Here is a 17,229-nt window from a genome sequence, read left to right as displayed (position 1 = left end):
GTCATAATTTGAATACTTAATATCTGTCTCAAATTACCAGCCTCTAATAGTATCAAAAATATTCTTACAATTACCCACGTTAAATTAAATGGTTGAGAAGGATAAAGGAAACAGCACCACTTAGTAACACATTTAATACTGAAAACAAATCTGTCTAAAATAGTCTACGCCAAACTGTATTTTGAGAAAGAATTTTAAAACACTTAATAAAGGTAAAAACTACAAAGTTATGTAAATCTGCAACACACACACACACACAGGCAGGATACAAAACACCAAAATGTCCGACTGCAGCTCAGGCATTGCGTATGCCGAGAGCTTGCTCGAGTTCTGCACGTTTCTGCTGCACTTTGGTATAGAAGTATCTGCACACGGCTTCCTGGGCCCACGGCTGGAAGAAGAACTCTGCTCTTCTCTCTTCTTCCGGATTGCCCACGACATCCGTCATCGTCTACAACACAAAAGCACAAGCAAAATGTTCCAGTACTTATCTTGCGACAATATGCCAGTTTTCGTTCGACTACGGCAGGACATTCGTTGTATGTTTGCAACGTGGAGTAAACACCATTTCCAAACACTGCAGTTATAGCACGGTGATTGCTGCTCCACAAACGTACACTATCATTAGCTTTTATTTGTTCTCTATAACAGTATAACCCCGTTATGTTTTTAAAGGGGGCATAAGGAATAACCATTATAAGCTGGAAAACGTTACAGGGCAATTGTCAGAGTTTGAACTTTTTACCAACTGACTCATCAAGCTAACTAAACAAATTTAAAATTAAAACCACTGAAAAATACATTCGATGCACGAATTTGCTTAACCAAGCCAACATTTTTTTCAACTTCATCAAGCTTCCAGCTTCTATTTTATTTGCATTTAAAAACACACTGCAACATTTCTGTACAAGATTCACAATTTTTGATAACGATAAAATTCTTTGCAATAGAAAACACTTTGTTTTTTATTCTTGTCATTGCTGAATAGTTGTAGGATATGTACATACATATTTAAAAAAAAAAAAAAACACTAGAATGGCAAGGAATAGAATGATTTGTAATTTTTTTTTCCTTCTTCAAGACAAGGGTGCCGACAGACACGCAACTGCAAACGGTGTGTACCTTTGATATAATAAATATACAGCATTAGCCAGCACTAACATGTAGTAAAGTGTTTTGGAACACTTACATTTTGTTTTGCTACACAATCCTATTTGAACAATCTACATCTATGATATCGCAGTGATTGTAAACAAAAATGCACATAAAGTATAAAGTAAACCTTTTAGCATGTTAAACTTCACAGATGGGATAAGTATTAGAATAGTTATGTTTCAAAATTTTTTTTTTGCATGTATTGAAATTTATCAAGCAAATTATAAGCAGTATGCAATGAAATGTTATATGCAGGAAATAAATATTGTCCTTATGAAGAAAATGTTGGGACTTCAAAAATAATATGATGATATAAGCAGGAAAACATTATAACACGGTTCTACTGTACTATTTATGTTATTATTCTCAATTTGTTTACAGAGATAAAAATGTTTTTGTCAGTTAAATTACATACAATTAATTTACAACACAAAATATATTTAAATTAAAAATATCTCCATATAAATTTTTAACAACTACCATTTCTTTCACTGTCACGAAAATATCCAATAAAAAATTATATTGAAAATTATAAGAAAATACGTATAAGGTAAAAAGTTCAGACATCTTATATTGAAAGAAGAAGTACAGTGAAGTGAACCATGCAATCATACAGGACTGACAGTAAGTGTAAAACAAGGGCTGAACAGGGACCTTCAGATCCCTGGTTTGGGAGATGATCCACTTGTTGATGAACTGCTGTGGATCCTTCGCAAAACTTAAGTAGAACTCCCGGTTGGTTTTCAGTTGGTTTATGGTCTCCACAGTTTCATGAATTTTGTTGTCCAAACTCTAAAAAAAAACACATGTATCTATTTATTTGAAGTAACCATTAATTACTTTCCTCGCTGACTGCAATATAACGACTCACATGCAAAAACATTAATAAAAAAATTAGAGAAGTAACAAAAACTTAAAACAATATACATACTTCTCAATGCAAGCAAGCGCAAAGCATTGCTTGCTACCAAATAGAAAACAAAAGAACAATAAAATACCAGCATTTATCCATTACTTGTTAGCTATCAGTCTTTAATAACAAAGATTGCTTAAGAATTATGAGTTTAATTAAAGACTTTAAAGGGCCCTAATTCAATTTTGGGACAAATTAAGGATTTTTTCAGAATATTAAGGAGGCATATAATCCCAGCTAATGGTACATGACTGCATTCTTGCTACAGATCCACATAAAACTATGAAAACTAACAACTGGCAAAGCTATAACCTGATTTAAATGTCTAGTACTGCATATCATAGTTAATCCTTTAAATCGCAAACCTATTTAAAAAAATTTTAAACAGTTTTTATTCAACCACAGTTCGTAAGATATACAGTGAGAATGTTTCAACTTGATCAACGATTGGGGGACACAAACTATCAAGTTTACAGTACTGCGTCAGGGTCGGATGATACCTGAATTTCCTGTTGACTTGCGGTAGACAAGAGGAAATTGTTCATCTGAGTCTTTAGGGTATCGTCCACTTCAACATCGATGTCGTAGCAAGCGGTCTGCTTCTGCTCAGCTCCTTCCACGCTACAGAGTACAGAAAACACACAGTGCTTGAAGCAATCAGATGAAAGCTGGGCCTGCGGTGGAACACAGCAATTTGTCGGGAGACTACCACAGAGATGTAAAAACAAAACAGTCAACACAATTCAAAATTTACTTGATTCTGAGACACATCTTCGTATGACTAGTGACAAGATTATGTGGTGAACTGCAATAAAACAAACATAACACCAAAAAGCAAGTTAATACCAGATAGCACCGAAATGCAAGTTAATACACCATGTGCAGCAAAATGAAAATTATATCATATAATTAAGTAGAATTTAACAACATAATTCAAATCATAAAAAAAAAAAGTAATCCTTTAATGTTTGAATGTCAAAGAATGTCATTTCCGGATTTAAAAAAATAGGTTCCAAGTGCAATTAGAAACATAATTTTAATTTGTTTTATTGTGCAGTTCTTATTGTATCACTTTTAAACTAAAAATGATTGCTTATTTATTTTTATTGTTCTGTTTTTGATCAATTTATTACAAGTTATTTTATTGTAAAAAATAAGCATATGAATGTTATCACTATTTTGGTGGAGTAAGTAGTATTATTAAAACAGCTTTTGTAAATATAAAACCATAAAATCTTGTCTTTACATACAATTATTTTTTGCTTTGAAAATATAGTGCTGTTCACAAATTAGGTCTTTCCGAGTATTTAATATTTCAAATACCAAAAAGAATAATTTATATTCACATTTAAACCAATTTGAAATCCTTATGTGTGCTCAATGAACAATTGAAAGGCTAAAGTTCAGTCAGATGAGCTGCAATTTTTGATGATGAAAAAAGCCAATAAATAGCTTGCAGCCAATGCAAATGAACCCTAAAATTCAAAGGTATATTTATTGCCAATAAGCCAATAACATGAAATATACAATGACAATGCATGAATGAATTTTCCAAGTATTTGTTAAAATATTACATTTAACTATCAAAACAATGTATGAAAAAAAAAATATTTTTTTTCTCACTTTTGGTTTTTAATAGTGATTTACATAATATATGTAGATTGGTTCATTTTAGCACATTTCTCAGCAGCACATAATAGATTTCAGTTTGTGGTGCAGAGTTCTTAATCAAGGTCATGTAACACACCTAATCACATGGTTGATGACAATTGGATCCGGAGGGTGGAGTAACGGATTCAAACGCTGTGGAATCTCGGCAAATTTCATTCTTGGGCAAGTGAATATCTGTTCCAAGTACTTGTCGCAGTTGATGTACTCTCGTTCGTGAGCATCCTGCATCAATGTTAACAACACATATTTTAAAAACAAGAAGTGATGAAATACTTGTTTGCTATCTGCTTCCATTCTCAATGATGTTAAGAGTTTAATCATAAAGGTGGTGTATAATCATTTTTATTTTATTTATTTTTGGGAAATAAATTGAAAAAAAAAAAATTACACATTACTCAGCTAAAGAGGTCAGTAAACACTAAAAAATTTATAGCCAGCTTAAAGTAACATCAACACACAAATATATATTAAGTAAGCTGAGATTATAATTATAACTGTTTTGATTGCTCAATTAAAGTATATTTACGTTTGTTAAAACTTAAAGGCAATTCACTATAAATTACAACGTATGATAATTCATAAAATTTAAGTATCAATAAACACACTCCATAAAAAAAAGTCTATGAAACAAAACCCTCCCCCCCCCCCCCCCCCCCCAAAAAAAAACTTTTAGTCATAGTTTTTGCTCATATTACAGCAAAAACTGATTAAGATTGCTATGTAGACAAACTATGTATGTAGTATCAATGTATGGTGCCAAGGTGATAAATTGGTTCTTACTGTTTTGTGTGTAAAGTCACTCATTTCATGTTGTCTCATCTCGCTATGCATACAGTTAAGAGTGTTATCATTTATAAATATAATTAGGTATTATAAATGTAGTATTTTATCACCTTTGGGTAATTTCAGTGTTCAAGACAAGCAAATTCAGTTTAAACCTAATCAGAGAATAATTTCTATGCCTGGTGATATCTCATAATATTGATTCAAAGTGTTCATTAAAATTTCCAAATATTTATTTTTGTAAAAAGAAATTATTTCTAAAACTTTAGAATATGTTTTTAATGTTATTTGTATATTATTTATATTTATTATCATCACCATCATCAAAATTATTTGAATGGTAACTGTTATCACAACTATCTAAATGATTAAACACACCTGCAGTTTGTGGGTCTTGATATACTGCCACAATGCACTGATGATCACTGGCCTCGTCTGAGTGTGAACGCCCAACAGTCTTGCCAACCGCGGATCTAGCTTGAACTGCAGAGGTTGGTAATCGAGCAGCAACAGAATTGTGCAGCGTACATTTTTGTCCCCTGGTCGTTTTACCTGCAAATGCGCTGCATTTGAGAGTGTCACGTGTTTGTATTTCAAATACACTTAAACTTCAAAAGAAAACTTCAACACACCTAGTCACAAAAATCTTAACAAGTAAAAGAAGGTAGCAATTGAAAGTCATAACCTAAGAACGAACTTTTAAGCCACACTGATTTGGTTCACGTGGATAGGTTGTGCAAATATTCAAAATCAGGATCTGCATGTTACTTTAAATGTAAAATTTAAATGATTGGTGATACCTTTAACACTGACCTTTACTATTTTAGTAAAAGATAGTGACAGCCTTGAAAGCAGATGTTAATTAAACTAGGACAACTGGGCAACTGAAGATTTGGAGTAACGTATTTCTAAAAGTAATAATACAGAAAGTTTGAGAAGTCTCACTAAAATTTAAAAAGCAAACAAATCTAGTGATAGATTTGCGAAAAAGTTTCCTAAATAAGATGATTTTTATACCTGAAAGATTTTATATAATTTATGCATGATATCAAACAAACTCTGAACAAAAAAAAAACACTAAAACTTTTAACTTTTTCTAACCAAAATTTATTAAAAGTCAAGTACAAATAACTCACCTGGAAGCCATCTGTTTCTTGGGTTGTGGAAGTTCTGTGCCATTCTACTAAGTGGTTATCTGGACCATACAGGTCTTTGTCAAGTTCAATGACCAGACTTTTGAAGAACGAAGAGAATTTTCTCTTGACCTGCCAACAAAACCCAAGTTACAAGCTTATGTGCTAGACAAGACATCTTTTCAATGAATCTATTTAATTTATCCATCCTTCCTTCATCAGTGAACACAACATTTTAAATACAAAATTAAAAAAAAAACTAAAAATAAAATTAACTTTTTTAATATTTAAATCCATTAAAAATATTGTATTAAGATTTCAAGTAGAGGGGTAATAACCAAAATTGTTCTCGAATTGATAAACAGGTGAAAATGAATATCAAGATTTATTTCTTGATGATTTTATGAATATTTTTCTGCATGTTCACAATGGACTTGTAATAGAATCGTCCTCACATTAGCTACTACACAAGTCTTTGTATACTAGTCGCCGGCATACTCCGTGGTTATTCACACGACCCAGATTCACCACAGTCAAAGTGTACAAGACCATGTGCACAGTTTTGTATACTAGTGTTTACCCTATAGGCGACACTGGCCATGAACTTAACGAGCCAAATAAAAAATTAGATACTTATTTACTTAATATGTTTACAAGCAATCAAAATTTTCAAAGGGCAAAGGAATAGCCACTTTAATCCCGAGACATACTTTATTGGGATCGTTTTTGCTGTCCTCCAGAAGTCTGCCTTCCACACGCAGCTCCCAAGACGCAACACTTCCATCCTCCCCCTCGGCCGGTTCTTTGGCCGGGTAGAACGTGTTGGAAATAAAGATACGGAGCTTCCTTTTCTGCTTCATCGGACGTTTCAGTGCCTCCTGAAAGATGCAAGAATATACATGTACATATTTACTACAAGGACTGTTGGTAACCGAGAACAAAAGACAGGTCGCCTCTGGTTGGCCCCAGCCAATCACAGAAGCCCAGCTCTGATTGGCCAAACCAACAGGCCAACACGAGCAAAGGAAGGTCGCGATTGGTCCACAGCTGCAGCCAATTGGGAAACACTCCCCTCTCAGGCGAGAGCATTACAAAGGCAGGAGAACTTGTAATAACCTCAGAAGGGAACTCTACCCTGATGATCACAACTGCAATGTCGACCGAAACGTCAATGATATGTTTGCATTGGAAGTGGCTTCAACCCAGAAGCCAAGAAGCTTACATAAGTCGTTACTTGAAGATAATTTCTATAGTTCAGAATCGGAGGTTTACTTATCTGTGAAAAACTACTGTTTCTAGAGAATTAAATTTTGAAAATAAATGTACTTAAGTTTTGGAATCAGTGTTAAGTTATTTTTAAAAAACCCCATTGATCTAATCTTTCACCAGACATCCTGCACCTTATACATTTAGATCCTAGAGTGAAAAGTTTCTCAGCCTGATCACCACAGCTACATTTATAAGTCTGGTAGTTAAAAATAATTAATACAGCAGATAAATTACAAGTAAAAACTACCTGTATGTCAAGTCTTTTTCTCATAATGGTAGAATCCAGTTTCCTCTCGAAAGCCAGGAGGTCCATGTACGCTTGCGATTCCGGAACCAAGTCACGCACTTTCTGCGGCAAGATTTTATCAGCCAACTTCTTCTTCTTTTTACTCGTCGAGTGGGAGAACTCACTGCAAGTGAAGATTTCACCCGTTAATGAAGATATTCAAACATGCCATACCACTAAATACAATACAAAAATACACACATTGTGTGATGTCAAAAACATAATATTTCCTGCAGCAGATTCAAGCTCTAAACACGGAAGAAAAATTGGTTCACATTTTAAATTACTGAAGTACATACATTTTAAAAATCTCTGCACTGAGAGGAAATTTTAGTAAATCATAAATATTAAATCTATATTATTGTGTAGATTTTAATAAAAAAAATGCTTTTCAGTAATATCCAATAAGAGCAAGAGAGAGCCATTAAGTAAGTCGCTAACTTACTTAAAATTATTGTTCCTATATCTTGTTCGTATAACTTATGATGATATGAGCTGCTTCAAGATTAGAATTTCTGAAAAGAATTCAATACAATTAGGCTAATAATTCCCTTTACAATCTGCACGATGCAGAACCCAGAGAGCAAGTATTCTCCAAGAATATTAATAGGCACCAACATCCTCCAGGTTTTGTGATATTAATTTCATATTGACTAGATAGCAATCGCACACATGCATCATTCAGTTTCAAAATGGGGTTTGACGGTGTTCAACTGTACGGCAGAAAAGCAGCGTGACCTAATGTGGCCGCGACAGACACCCAAAGAATTTACTGCAGCTGTTATTGGGACAAGTGTATGAATTTCGGTGGAGATTACAATTTGAAGCACATATCACTTGTTAGTTATCAAGTCACAGTGTTCGGCTAGTTTTCTTCGCGGTTCGCACACTGAAAGTTGTTTTCCGAGTAGGTACACACAGCTTGGAAATGCGTTCAAATTTTCAATTTTTTTTTGGTAATATTTTTTTTTGTTAAAAAAAAATTACAAAAAAAATTAATAAAGAACTCCATGGCGGGTGAAGCCAATTTTTAGTATCAGCGGCTTTGTGTGTGTGTGTTTCGTATAAAAAATTATTTATACTGAGGACTTAAACCATCAGACTGACAAATGAAAAAAAAATAACTGAAGCGTAAGCAGCGTATGGGTTGGGGAGTTTGGCCGCGGGACCGGAGAAGGGGAGGGGAGCTCACCTCTTGGGCTGCGAGGGAGGGGGCCGGGCGTCGGCCGCGCGCTTGCCGCCCGTCTGCGGGGCGACGGGGCCCTGCCTCATGGGCGTGTAGGGCGCCTGCTGCTGCGGCCTGGCCATCATGTTGGGCCCGGCCGCGGTGCCCATGGGGGAGGCGGTCGTGAACCCTGGCCTCGGCTGCAACACGCACCGCCCACGCACGCCCGTCGTCGTCATCGTCACCTCCTCATCTGCGTGGTGTTCTCCTCCCATGGCCCGCACTGCTTCCATTCTCACCTCATCACCCCTCACTTAATGGCCTCAACGTCGACACGACCCAAAGTCTTTAGGTCTGGAGGCCCTCACTACAACTTACTCTCCAGATAAATTTACTACTAAGAAAATCCATCCGTCACAAGGTGCCCAAAATGATTAATTCCATGAGAGCCAATAGATTTCAAATATAGGTACACAGTTACAATCACATCAAACAGATTACATTTATTATTTCACTATTTAAGTACGTACGATCAGGCTACATCGTCAATAATAAATACATCCTGCTGCAGCTACCAGTTGCTTACCTAAGATTCCCCTGAGAAAGAAGTAGGATTTTAGGTCACGTGCTCATGCATAGAGGCTTAGGAGCCCCCCCCCCCCCCCTCCCTTTCCAGAACAAACATACAGTGTGCAGAGCTTCAGGAGAATCCACACAATTTGAAAACTGCAAGATATTTAAGTGGTGTTTGGTTACGAAAAGCATTAAGAACAAATTGAGGAAGGATGAGTAGTTCAGTTTCCACATTTATTTTCAAACTGAATTTTTAGGAGAATGAAAAAGGCTAAGACGAGTATTTTCAGAATCATTTTTAGACATGAAACGCCCAGTAAGTACAGATTCCTAAAAGTTCTCCCATTTATCCGCCATCTAATGTTTGAGTTACCGCTAAAATCTCATAGTAGCACTATGCACGAGAAAAGACTGCACACCAGTTCAGAGGCGACAGCACGCTAAAAGCACTAGCGAGCGTCGCACTTATCACCCCACATCACTGACACAAATACACTCCTGAGTAGGTGGACCTCTCAAGATTACAGTGGGTTCCGAACCACCTGGACACCCACTCAATACTCATAAATTTGGGCAGTGCCAAAGGGTTCCACAAGAGTGTGACCCACTAACAGTCATGGCCAACGACTATCCAGAAGAATTCCTTATGAAACTGTTAACCAGATGTCTTTCTAAAACCTGGTGAATAAGTTTCAGGACTTAAAAAAAATTAATAACTTTTGTTTTACATCACAAAGTATTATTTTTAAGAGATATGATTAGCAAAATTCTATCTAAGCAACAGTAATGCAAAATATATATACAATTAGCAGGAACTTGCCAATTTACAAGTTAGAAAGCTAAAATTTTTTCAGAGATAATTCCTACATGATTTAAGGCCCGTCTACAATAGTCTGAACCTGTTGGCGTCTGTTTTCTTTACCCTAATGTGAAGGACGTCACATTTTTGCATGGGAAACTCCCCAGTTTACCATTGTGATGTCCGATGTCCAAATGTCCTGGATTCTAAAGAAGTCACAAGAGACAGTAATGCTTTTCAATTGTTTTCTTGTTTATTATTTTAATGCATGTTTTTTCAAACGGGAACAGGAAACCCAATATTGTGAGTGTTTTCTTGTTCTAGGCTACCAATAGACACATATTGGGACAAAAAGTTCAAGTTGACCAATGTTTTCAGACCAGGGAGATTTGGACCATCACCCACACCACGCATGACATCAAAGGGTCACCAACCAGCGATCAGTGTCCGTCAGACTTAGTTTAGGATATTGCAATTGTAGACTGGCCTTTATGTGGACAGTCTATGATAACTTACATTTTATGTGGAGTATAAAATAAACTGAGAGGTCAAAAGAGAATGCAAGCATCACCTATTGGTTCATTTGAATATTGGCCTATCACGAACTATCACGTGACAACATTATCCAATAAAAAACAATTGATACTCGTAAACAAAAAACAATGGTGAATGCCGTGTGAATGTACAGGTATAGTGATTAAAATTTAAAAATCCAATATCTCCAAAAGTAATTGGAATTACTTATCTCCGCAGGCTGTAATGAAAAGAGGATGTAAAAGAGCATATAATAAACGTTATTTCAGATTTTTAAAATTTTTTTGACGATAATCCGTACACTACATATTTACGATAAGAAAAACAACAAATATTTGTTTCTAAAATACTTGCAATTATGTCACATTCTTTGGTTATTTCAATAAAATTTATAATTAACTACGATTTACATTGATTACTAAAATTATAACTTATAGTTCAAGAGTCTTTTAATGTTTTAATCTACGCAAAAAAAACATGTCACACACAACTGTGCCAATGAAGTTCAGTATTCCTGTAGGTCAAACATCCCCACTCCAACCAGTTGCAAGGTTACGTACAAAGTGACAAAGAATCACACAACCCATTAATAAAACTTAAAGAGTTTGAAAATTACAAAACTACCATGCCAGTAACATCAATTTAAACCAAATTCTACCTTACCTACCAGTAGAAGTTACCCATTAACATTCAAATATGTGTGTTCATTAAAATTACTTCAACATTAACGACCACAACTTTATGAATAGGCCTGTTACAAATATTCTAATCCCCCATACCAATAATTTTCATGCAAGTGCTTTTTTTTTACAAAATAATTTCCTGAGAATGATGAACATAATTTTAACAAACAGATTTATTTGAGACCAATTCTAAAACACTTATTTAATACATTAAATAAACAAAAACTACACTCAGCAAGTGAAGTAGGGCAAACTAATGATTCAAATCTCATTGGGTCTAAACACAAAACACATTGATATACACATTTTACATAACGAAAGGAATCAAGGAATGAAGATCCTTACCTGTGTGTCTAACTCATTGGCACTGACCTCAAAAAGGCATGCTTCTTACAGCTGAACATTTTCGTACAACTATTAAACTGACTTAACCTCACTCGTAACGCTAGAGGAAAGACATTCATGCTGTGGAAATTAAGTCCACTAGCTATGCTATCTATATTTCTGTAATCCTAAGAAATTCATTGTAAAAAGGAAGTAAAAAATACTACCTATGTTGTCTGATAAAGAAGCAAAAAAAAAATGTACCAGGAATACCTAATCAATAATAATGAATGAAATTGAATTTTCTTTTGTTCATGGCATTTTTTCTAAGGTAGAAGTTCTGTATCATGTATCCAAGTTTAAACCTTGATCCAGATAGCATGATTCTGTATACATCAATCCTATGGTACATGATGCTTACTGTTTTAATTTAGTAAGCCTTTTTTCATACATTTCTTTTTTTATGGCATTACATGGTGGGGTAACTCACCTGGAGCAAAAAGAGTTTTTAAATGGCAGGAAAAAAGCAATTAGAATCATTGTTGGAATCTCAGAAAGACGAAAACTTTTTGAATTTCAAGCTACTTACATTACCATGTATTTTTATTTTATATTGTTTTGTTTTTTTGCCAAGATCTTTCCACGCACTACATTAAAACAGCAAGTACCATGTACCACAGGATCAATATAATACAGGATTATACGATAAGGATCAAGAGATAAAAATAGATACAAGGTAGGAAACAATTACCTAATTACCTACTTTAAATGTAGCCAACATAACTAACCAGCTACCACTTTTACAGTATTGTAAATTAAGTTAACCAAACCAACCATTTAAATGGTACACTATCGCAATGCAGTTTTTCAGAATAATTAGAGAATATCAGGAAGTAAAAAAATTAATTTTAGAATTAGTTACCTAATTTTTCTCTGATACACCGCTCCTAAATAATTACTGCCAAAACAAATCATTTGGTAAATTTCTAACAATGTAGCTTATCCATAAATAAAAAAATAAAATTTAGAATGTTGTTTTTGAACACTACTGATGTTCCTCTATTTACCCTGAAAACAGTGCTTCAAAATTCCTACTATTTTCTGAAAAATTATCATTTATCGATTACATAGGTAGCTTGTGTGCAATGACATAGTCATTAACCATGTACCACTATATTTTTGTTATTAGTAAAGCCAAGACTGTTGATGAAAGATTGGCCCGATCACTTGAACTTTCTTTAGAGACATAAATTTATTTTGTGCTTTAATAGCATAGACGAAAAAGATTTTAACGAGAGATATACCTGATCCTGTGTCACTGCCCTGATGTTTACTTGATACTAGCTGCAACTTGATCCTGTGTTTCTCGAGAGATCCTTAGAAGCACAGCAGAGCCAAGACTGTTTTCTCAAAGATAGGGATGTATATATATACATCAATATAGAAAGCACAGGTGATCAGGCCAATATCTCATTGAAAACAGTCTCCGTTATGCTAACATAAAGCACAACACTGTGACAGCAGCATTGTTGCACATAGTACCTAATATAACCTAAAAATGGTAATATTCCATAAACCAGTAGGAATTTTGAAATGTTCTTTTCAAGTTAAAAAAAGTTTGTAATGTTTAAAAAAAAAACATTTAGAATTTTATTATTTTATTTAAGGAAAAGCGACGGTAAAAATTTACAAAACATTTTCAAAGCATCATTAAAACATGAAGAGTTGCCATTCAGTAGGTAACTATACACAATCCACAAATTATACCTAATAAAAGCCTAGTAAAACTATATTTTCAAAAATTAACTAATTTTTAAAAAAGAGGAATTCTATTTAATTTATGAATAATTTGTTTTGATCATTTTGAAAACCCCTTCTCTCATGTCAATACCGAAATGAAAACTTTAATAAAAAATTTATGTACATTACTACAAATGCTTGTTTCATTTTATTCATGTTATTCACGATTCATTTTATTTTTTCAAGTAAACGTACTCCTCCGTAAGGACTCCATGAAAGTTGCAAAGTCTAAATCGCCTAAAGTTACAGAACAAGTAAAATCAACTCAGATGAAGTTAGATTCGTTTTCCACCGCGTACCATAATTATAGTACAGCACGATAAAACCGAATGAAAATGATCCACGGCTTCAGTGCAAGAAGGACATAAAGAAATTATATGGCAAATGTGTATTTAGCAAGAAAAATTATTTATAAACAAATTAAATAATTATAAACACTTCGGAGATCTTAATAGGTTTATGAACCGGGGGGGGGGGGGGGGGGGGGGGGTTTGGGATATATTATACATATTAATAAGGTTACTGCTCCATGTACAGTCCAGTTTAGTTAGTAGCAATTTTCACTGCCAAAGTGTAAAACCGCCAAGTTAAAGAAATTATTTAAGGTAATTTGAATTACGTACACTATAGAGACGTACCTCACCTTAAAAAGCACTCATTTTTGTACACAATAGTATATCAGATTCGTACCAAAGTTCCACGTTAAAGAGCATGATAATTCACAAATTAATAAAAAAAAAAGTGATTTAAAATGAAAACCGAATTTTTTACCCAATTACCAATAACACCACCTTAAACTACGCTACTCTGGGTACAACTCAGTATACCAGATTCAGATTCATATCTGTTTCTGCCTCTTTTACAGCCCCCCGAACTTGGCACTTTTAAACACCCATTGGTCAAAATCGCCAAGTTTAAGGTGATTTAAAATGAAAACTGAATTTTCTACCTAAATACCAATAACACCACCTTAAACTACGCTACTCTGGGTACAACTAAGTATACCAGATTCAGATTCATATCTGTTTCTGCCTCTTTTACAGCCCTCCGAACTTGGCACATTTAAACCCCCATAGGTCAAAATCGCCAAGTTTAAGTTGATTTAAAATGAAAACCGAATTTTCTACCTTATCACGAATAACACTACCTTAAACTATGCTACTCTGGGTACAACACAGTTCGGAGGGCTGTTAAAGAGGCAGAAACAGATATGAATCTGAATCTGGTATACTGTGTTGTACCCAGAGTAGCGTAGTTTAAGGTGGTGTTATTCGTGATAAGGTAGAAAATTCGGTTTTCATTTTAAATCACCTTAAACTTGGCGATTTTGACCTATGGGGGTTTAAATGTGCCAAGTTCGGAGGGCTGTATAAGAGGCAGAAACAGATATGAATCTGAATCTGGTACACTTAGTTGTACCCAGAGTAGCGTAGTTTAAGGTGGTGTTATTCGTGATAAGGTAGATAATTCGGTTTTCATTTTAAATCACCTTAAACCTGGCGATTTTGACCAATTGGTGTTTAAATGTGCCAAGTTCGGAGGGCTGTAAAAGAGGCAGAAACAGATATGAATCTGAATATGGTATACTGAGTTGTACCCAGAGTAGCGCAGTTTAAGGCGGTGTTATTGGTAATTAGGTAGAAAATTCGGTTTTCATTTTAAATCACCTTAAACTTGGCGATTTTGACCTATGGGTGTTTAAATGTGCCAAGTTCGGAGGGCTGTAAAAGAGGCAGAAACAGATATGAATCTGAATCTGGTATACTGAGTTGTACCCAGAGTAGCGCAGTTTAAGGCGGTGTTATTGGTAATAAGGTAGAAAATTCGGTTTTCATTTTAAATCACCTTAAACTTGGTGTTTTTGACCTATGGGTGTTTAAAAGTGCCAAGTTTGGGGGGCTGTAAAAGAGGCAGAAACAGATATGAATCTGAATCTGGTATACTTAGTTGTACCCAGAGTAGCGTAGTTTAAGGTGGGTTTATTCGTGATAAGGTAGAAAATTCGGTTTTCATTTTAAATCACCTTAAACTTGGCGATTTTGACCTATGGGTGTTTAAAAGTGCCACGTTCGGGGGGCTGTAAAAGAGGCAGAAACAGATATGAATCTGAATCTGGTATACTGTGATGTACCCAGAGTAGCGCAGTTTAAGGTGGTGTTATTGGTATTTAGGTAGAAAATTCGGTTTTCATTTTAAATCACCTTAAACTTGGCGATTTTGACCAATGGGTGTTTAAATGTGCCAAGTTCGGAGGGCTGTAAAAGAGGCAGAAACAGATATGAATCTGAATATGGTATACTGAGTTGTACCCAGAGTAGCGCAGTTTAAGGCGGTGTTATTGGTAATTAGGTAGAAAATTCGGTTTTCATTTTAAATCACCTTAAACTTGGCGATTTTGACCAATTGGTGTTTAAATGTGCCAAGTTCGGAGGGCTGTAAAAGAGGCAGAAACAGATATGAATCTGAATCTGGTATACTGTGTTGTACCCAGAGTAGCGTAGTTTAAGGTGGTGTTATTGGTATTTAGGTAGAAAATTCGGTTTTCATTTTAAATCACCTTAAACTTGGCGATTTTGACCAATGGGTGTTTAAATGTGCCAAGTTCGGAGGGCTGTAAAAGAGGCAGAAACAGATATGAATCTGAATCTGGTATACTGAGTTGTACCCAGAGTAGCGTAGTTTAAGGTGGTGTTATTGGTAATTAGGTAGAAAATTCTGTTTTCATTTTAAATCACTTTTATTTATTCATTTTTAAATTATATGCTCTCAAAGATGGGATTTTGCTACGAATCTGATATACTATGGTGTACTCAAATGAGTCCTTTTTAAGGTGAGGTACGATTCTATAGGGTACGTAATTCGAGTCACCTTAAATAACTTCTTGAACTTGGCGATTTCGACACTTTGGCAGTGAATATTGCTAACTAAACAGGGCTGTCCATGGAGCAGTAACCCTTTAAATCGTATATTATATGATTATATATATCATATATATCATTATATATATATATATATATATATATATATATATATATATATATTTATATATATATAATTAAAATATTAAGATCTGTGAGGTGTTTTAATTTTTTAATTTGTTTACAATAAAATTTTCTTGTTAAGTACATATTTACCATACAATTTTCTTATGTCCTTATTGCACTGAAGCCCTGGATCATTTTCGTTCGGTTTTATCGTGCTGTACTATAATTATGGTACGCGCTGGAAAACGAATCTGAGATTCGAATCTAACTTCACCTCAGTGTAAAATCAATACGTCAGCCACATCGCAACGCCGACTCGTTAAAGGTAATACTGATATTTATACCCGAGTCTATGTTGGTAAACACTAAAAACAATACGGAAAAACTTAAAAATGTTTATAATCTACTACAGTGTGGCCACGCACTATCGCGGTGAACTTCATGCTTAGGGCTACGACATAATGTTGAAACTCCATAAGCGCCCAACTACTTACAAATGATACCTGTAGTTAAACTTAAAACTCTCACCGGGAATGTAGGTCCAGCATACTGCCTTAGCGGTGGAACAGGAGGCGGTGGATACCTTTGTGGGGCAGGCCCAGAATTTGCGTTAGGCTGAGGGCCGCTGAATCTTTGCGCCATTTTTCATATCATTACCATGCATACACACAATCCTCGCAACCAACGAGACTACACAAAGGATTTTTTAACGTATTTACTTAAATTCAGTTTATGAAGTTTCTTGAAGGTATAATAAAATAACACTTCACAGTAAATTACCACACTCGCGGCTGTACATTACACAAAAACAAAAATATAGAAAATACCATCGAATAAAACAGACATAATCATAATACTAAAACTCATAGACTAACACATAGAAGACAGTAGTAAACCAGACATGAACTCTACGTTTCTTTCCTACATTCCACGGTTGTTTGAAGGCTACGCAAACAAATATAGAGGTTAATTATAAAATATGATATAGCTTTTAACTAATAGCATTCATAGTGCACAAGAGGACAGGGCACATTAACTTATTTTTAGGAAACCGATCTGTAACCAAAAGTCTGTGCATGAGTAGTGCTCACTTTTCCTTTATTTCATCCAGATGGCGGACCTGTGTCTCGCTTCATTAACTTGTATTGACGCGTGTC

At 34.8% G+C, this 17,229-nt stretch overlaps 1 protein-coding gene across 3 annotated transcripts; it reads right to left on the bottom strand.

Annotated features, from left to right (window-relative positions):
- Positions 1 to 118: 118 nt before the first annotated feature.
- On the bottom strand, positions 119 to 17,187 carry LOC134534153 (brahma-associated protein of 60 kDa). Of its 3 annotated transcripts, XM_063372280.1 has the most exons (10): positions 16,601 to 16,956; positions 8,403 to 8,575; positions 7,172 to 7,334; positions 6,366 to 6,533; positions 5,659 to 5,787; positions 4,901 to 5,074; positions 3,816 to 3,961; positions 2,569 to 2,689; positions 1,810 to 1,947; positions 119 to 451 (listed from the first exon to the last, which is right to left on the bottom strand). In XM_063372280.1, the coding sequence occupies exons 1-10, from the start codon at positions 16,712 to 16,714 to the stop codon at positions 296 to 298; spliced, it is 1,482 nt and encodes a 493-aa protein (XP_063228350.1). In that variant the 5' UTR covers positions 16,715 to 16,956; the 3' UTR covers positions 119 to 295. The 3 variants fall into 3 exon arrangements, with proteins under 3 accessions (XP_063228350.1, XP_063228351.1, XP_063228349.1); XM_063372281.1 differs by lacking the exon at positions 16,601 to 16,956 and adding an exon at positions 17,164 to 17,187 and having other exon boundaries at positions 119 to 1,947; XM_063372279.1 differs by having other exon boundaries at positions 119 to 1,947; positions 16,601 to 16,947.
- Between the last annotated feature and the right edge of the window lie 42 nt (positions 17,188 to 17,229).

The sequence above is a fragment of the Bacillus rossius genome, chromosome 7, assembly GCF_032445375.1.
Source record: "Bacillus rossius redtenbacheri isolate Brsri chromosome 7, Brsri_v3, whole genome shotgun sequence".
Lineage (NCBI taxonomy): Eukaryota > Metazoa > Arthropoda > Insecta > Phasmatodea > Bacillidae > Bacillus > Bacillus rossius.
The sequence above is the reverse complement of the archived record's forward strand: the minus strand, read 5'-3'. Positions and strand labels throughout refer to the sequence as shown.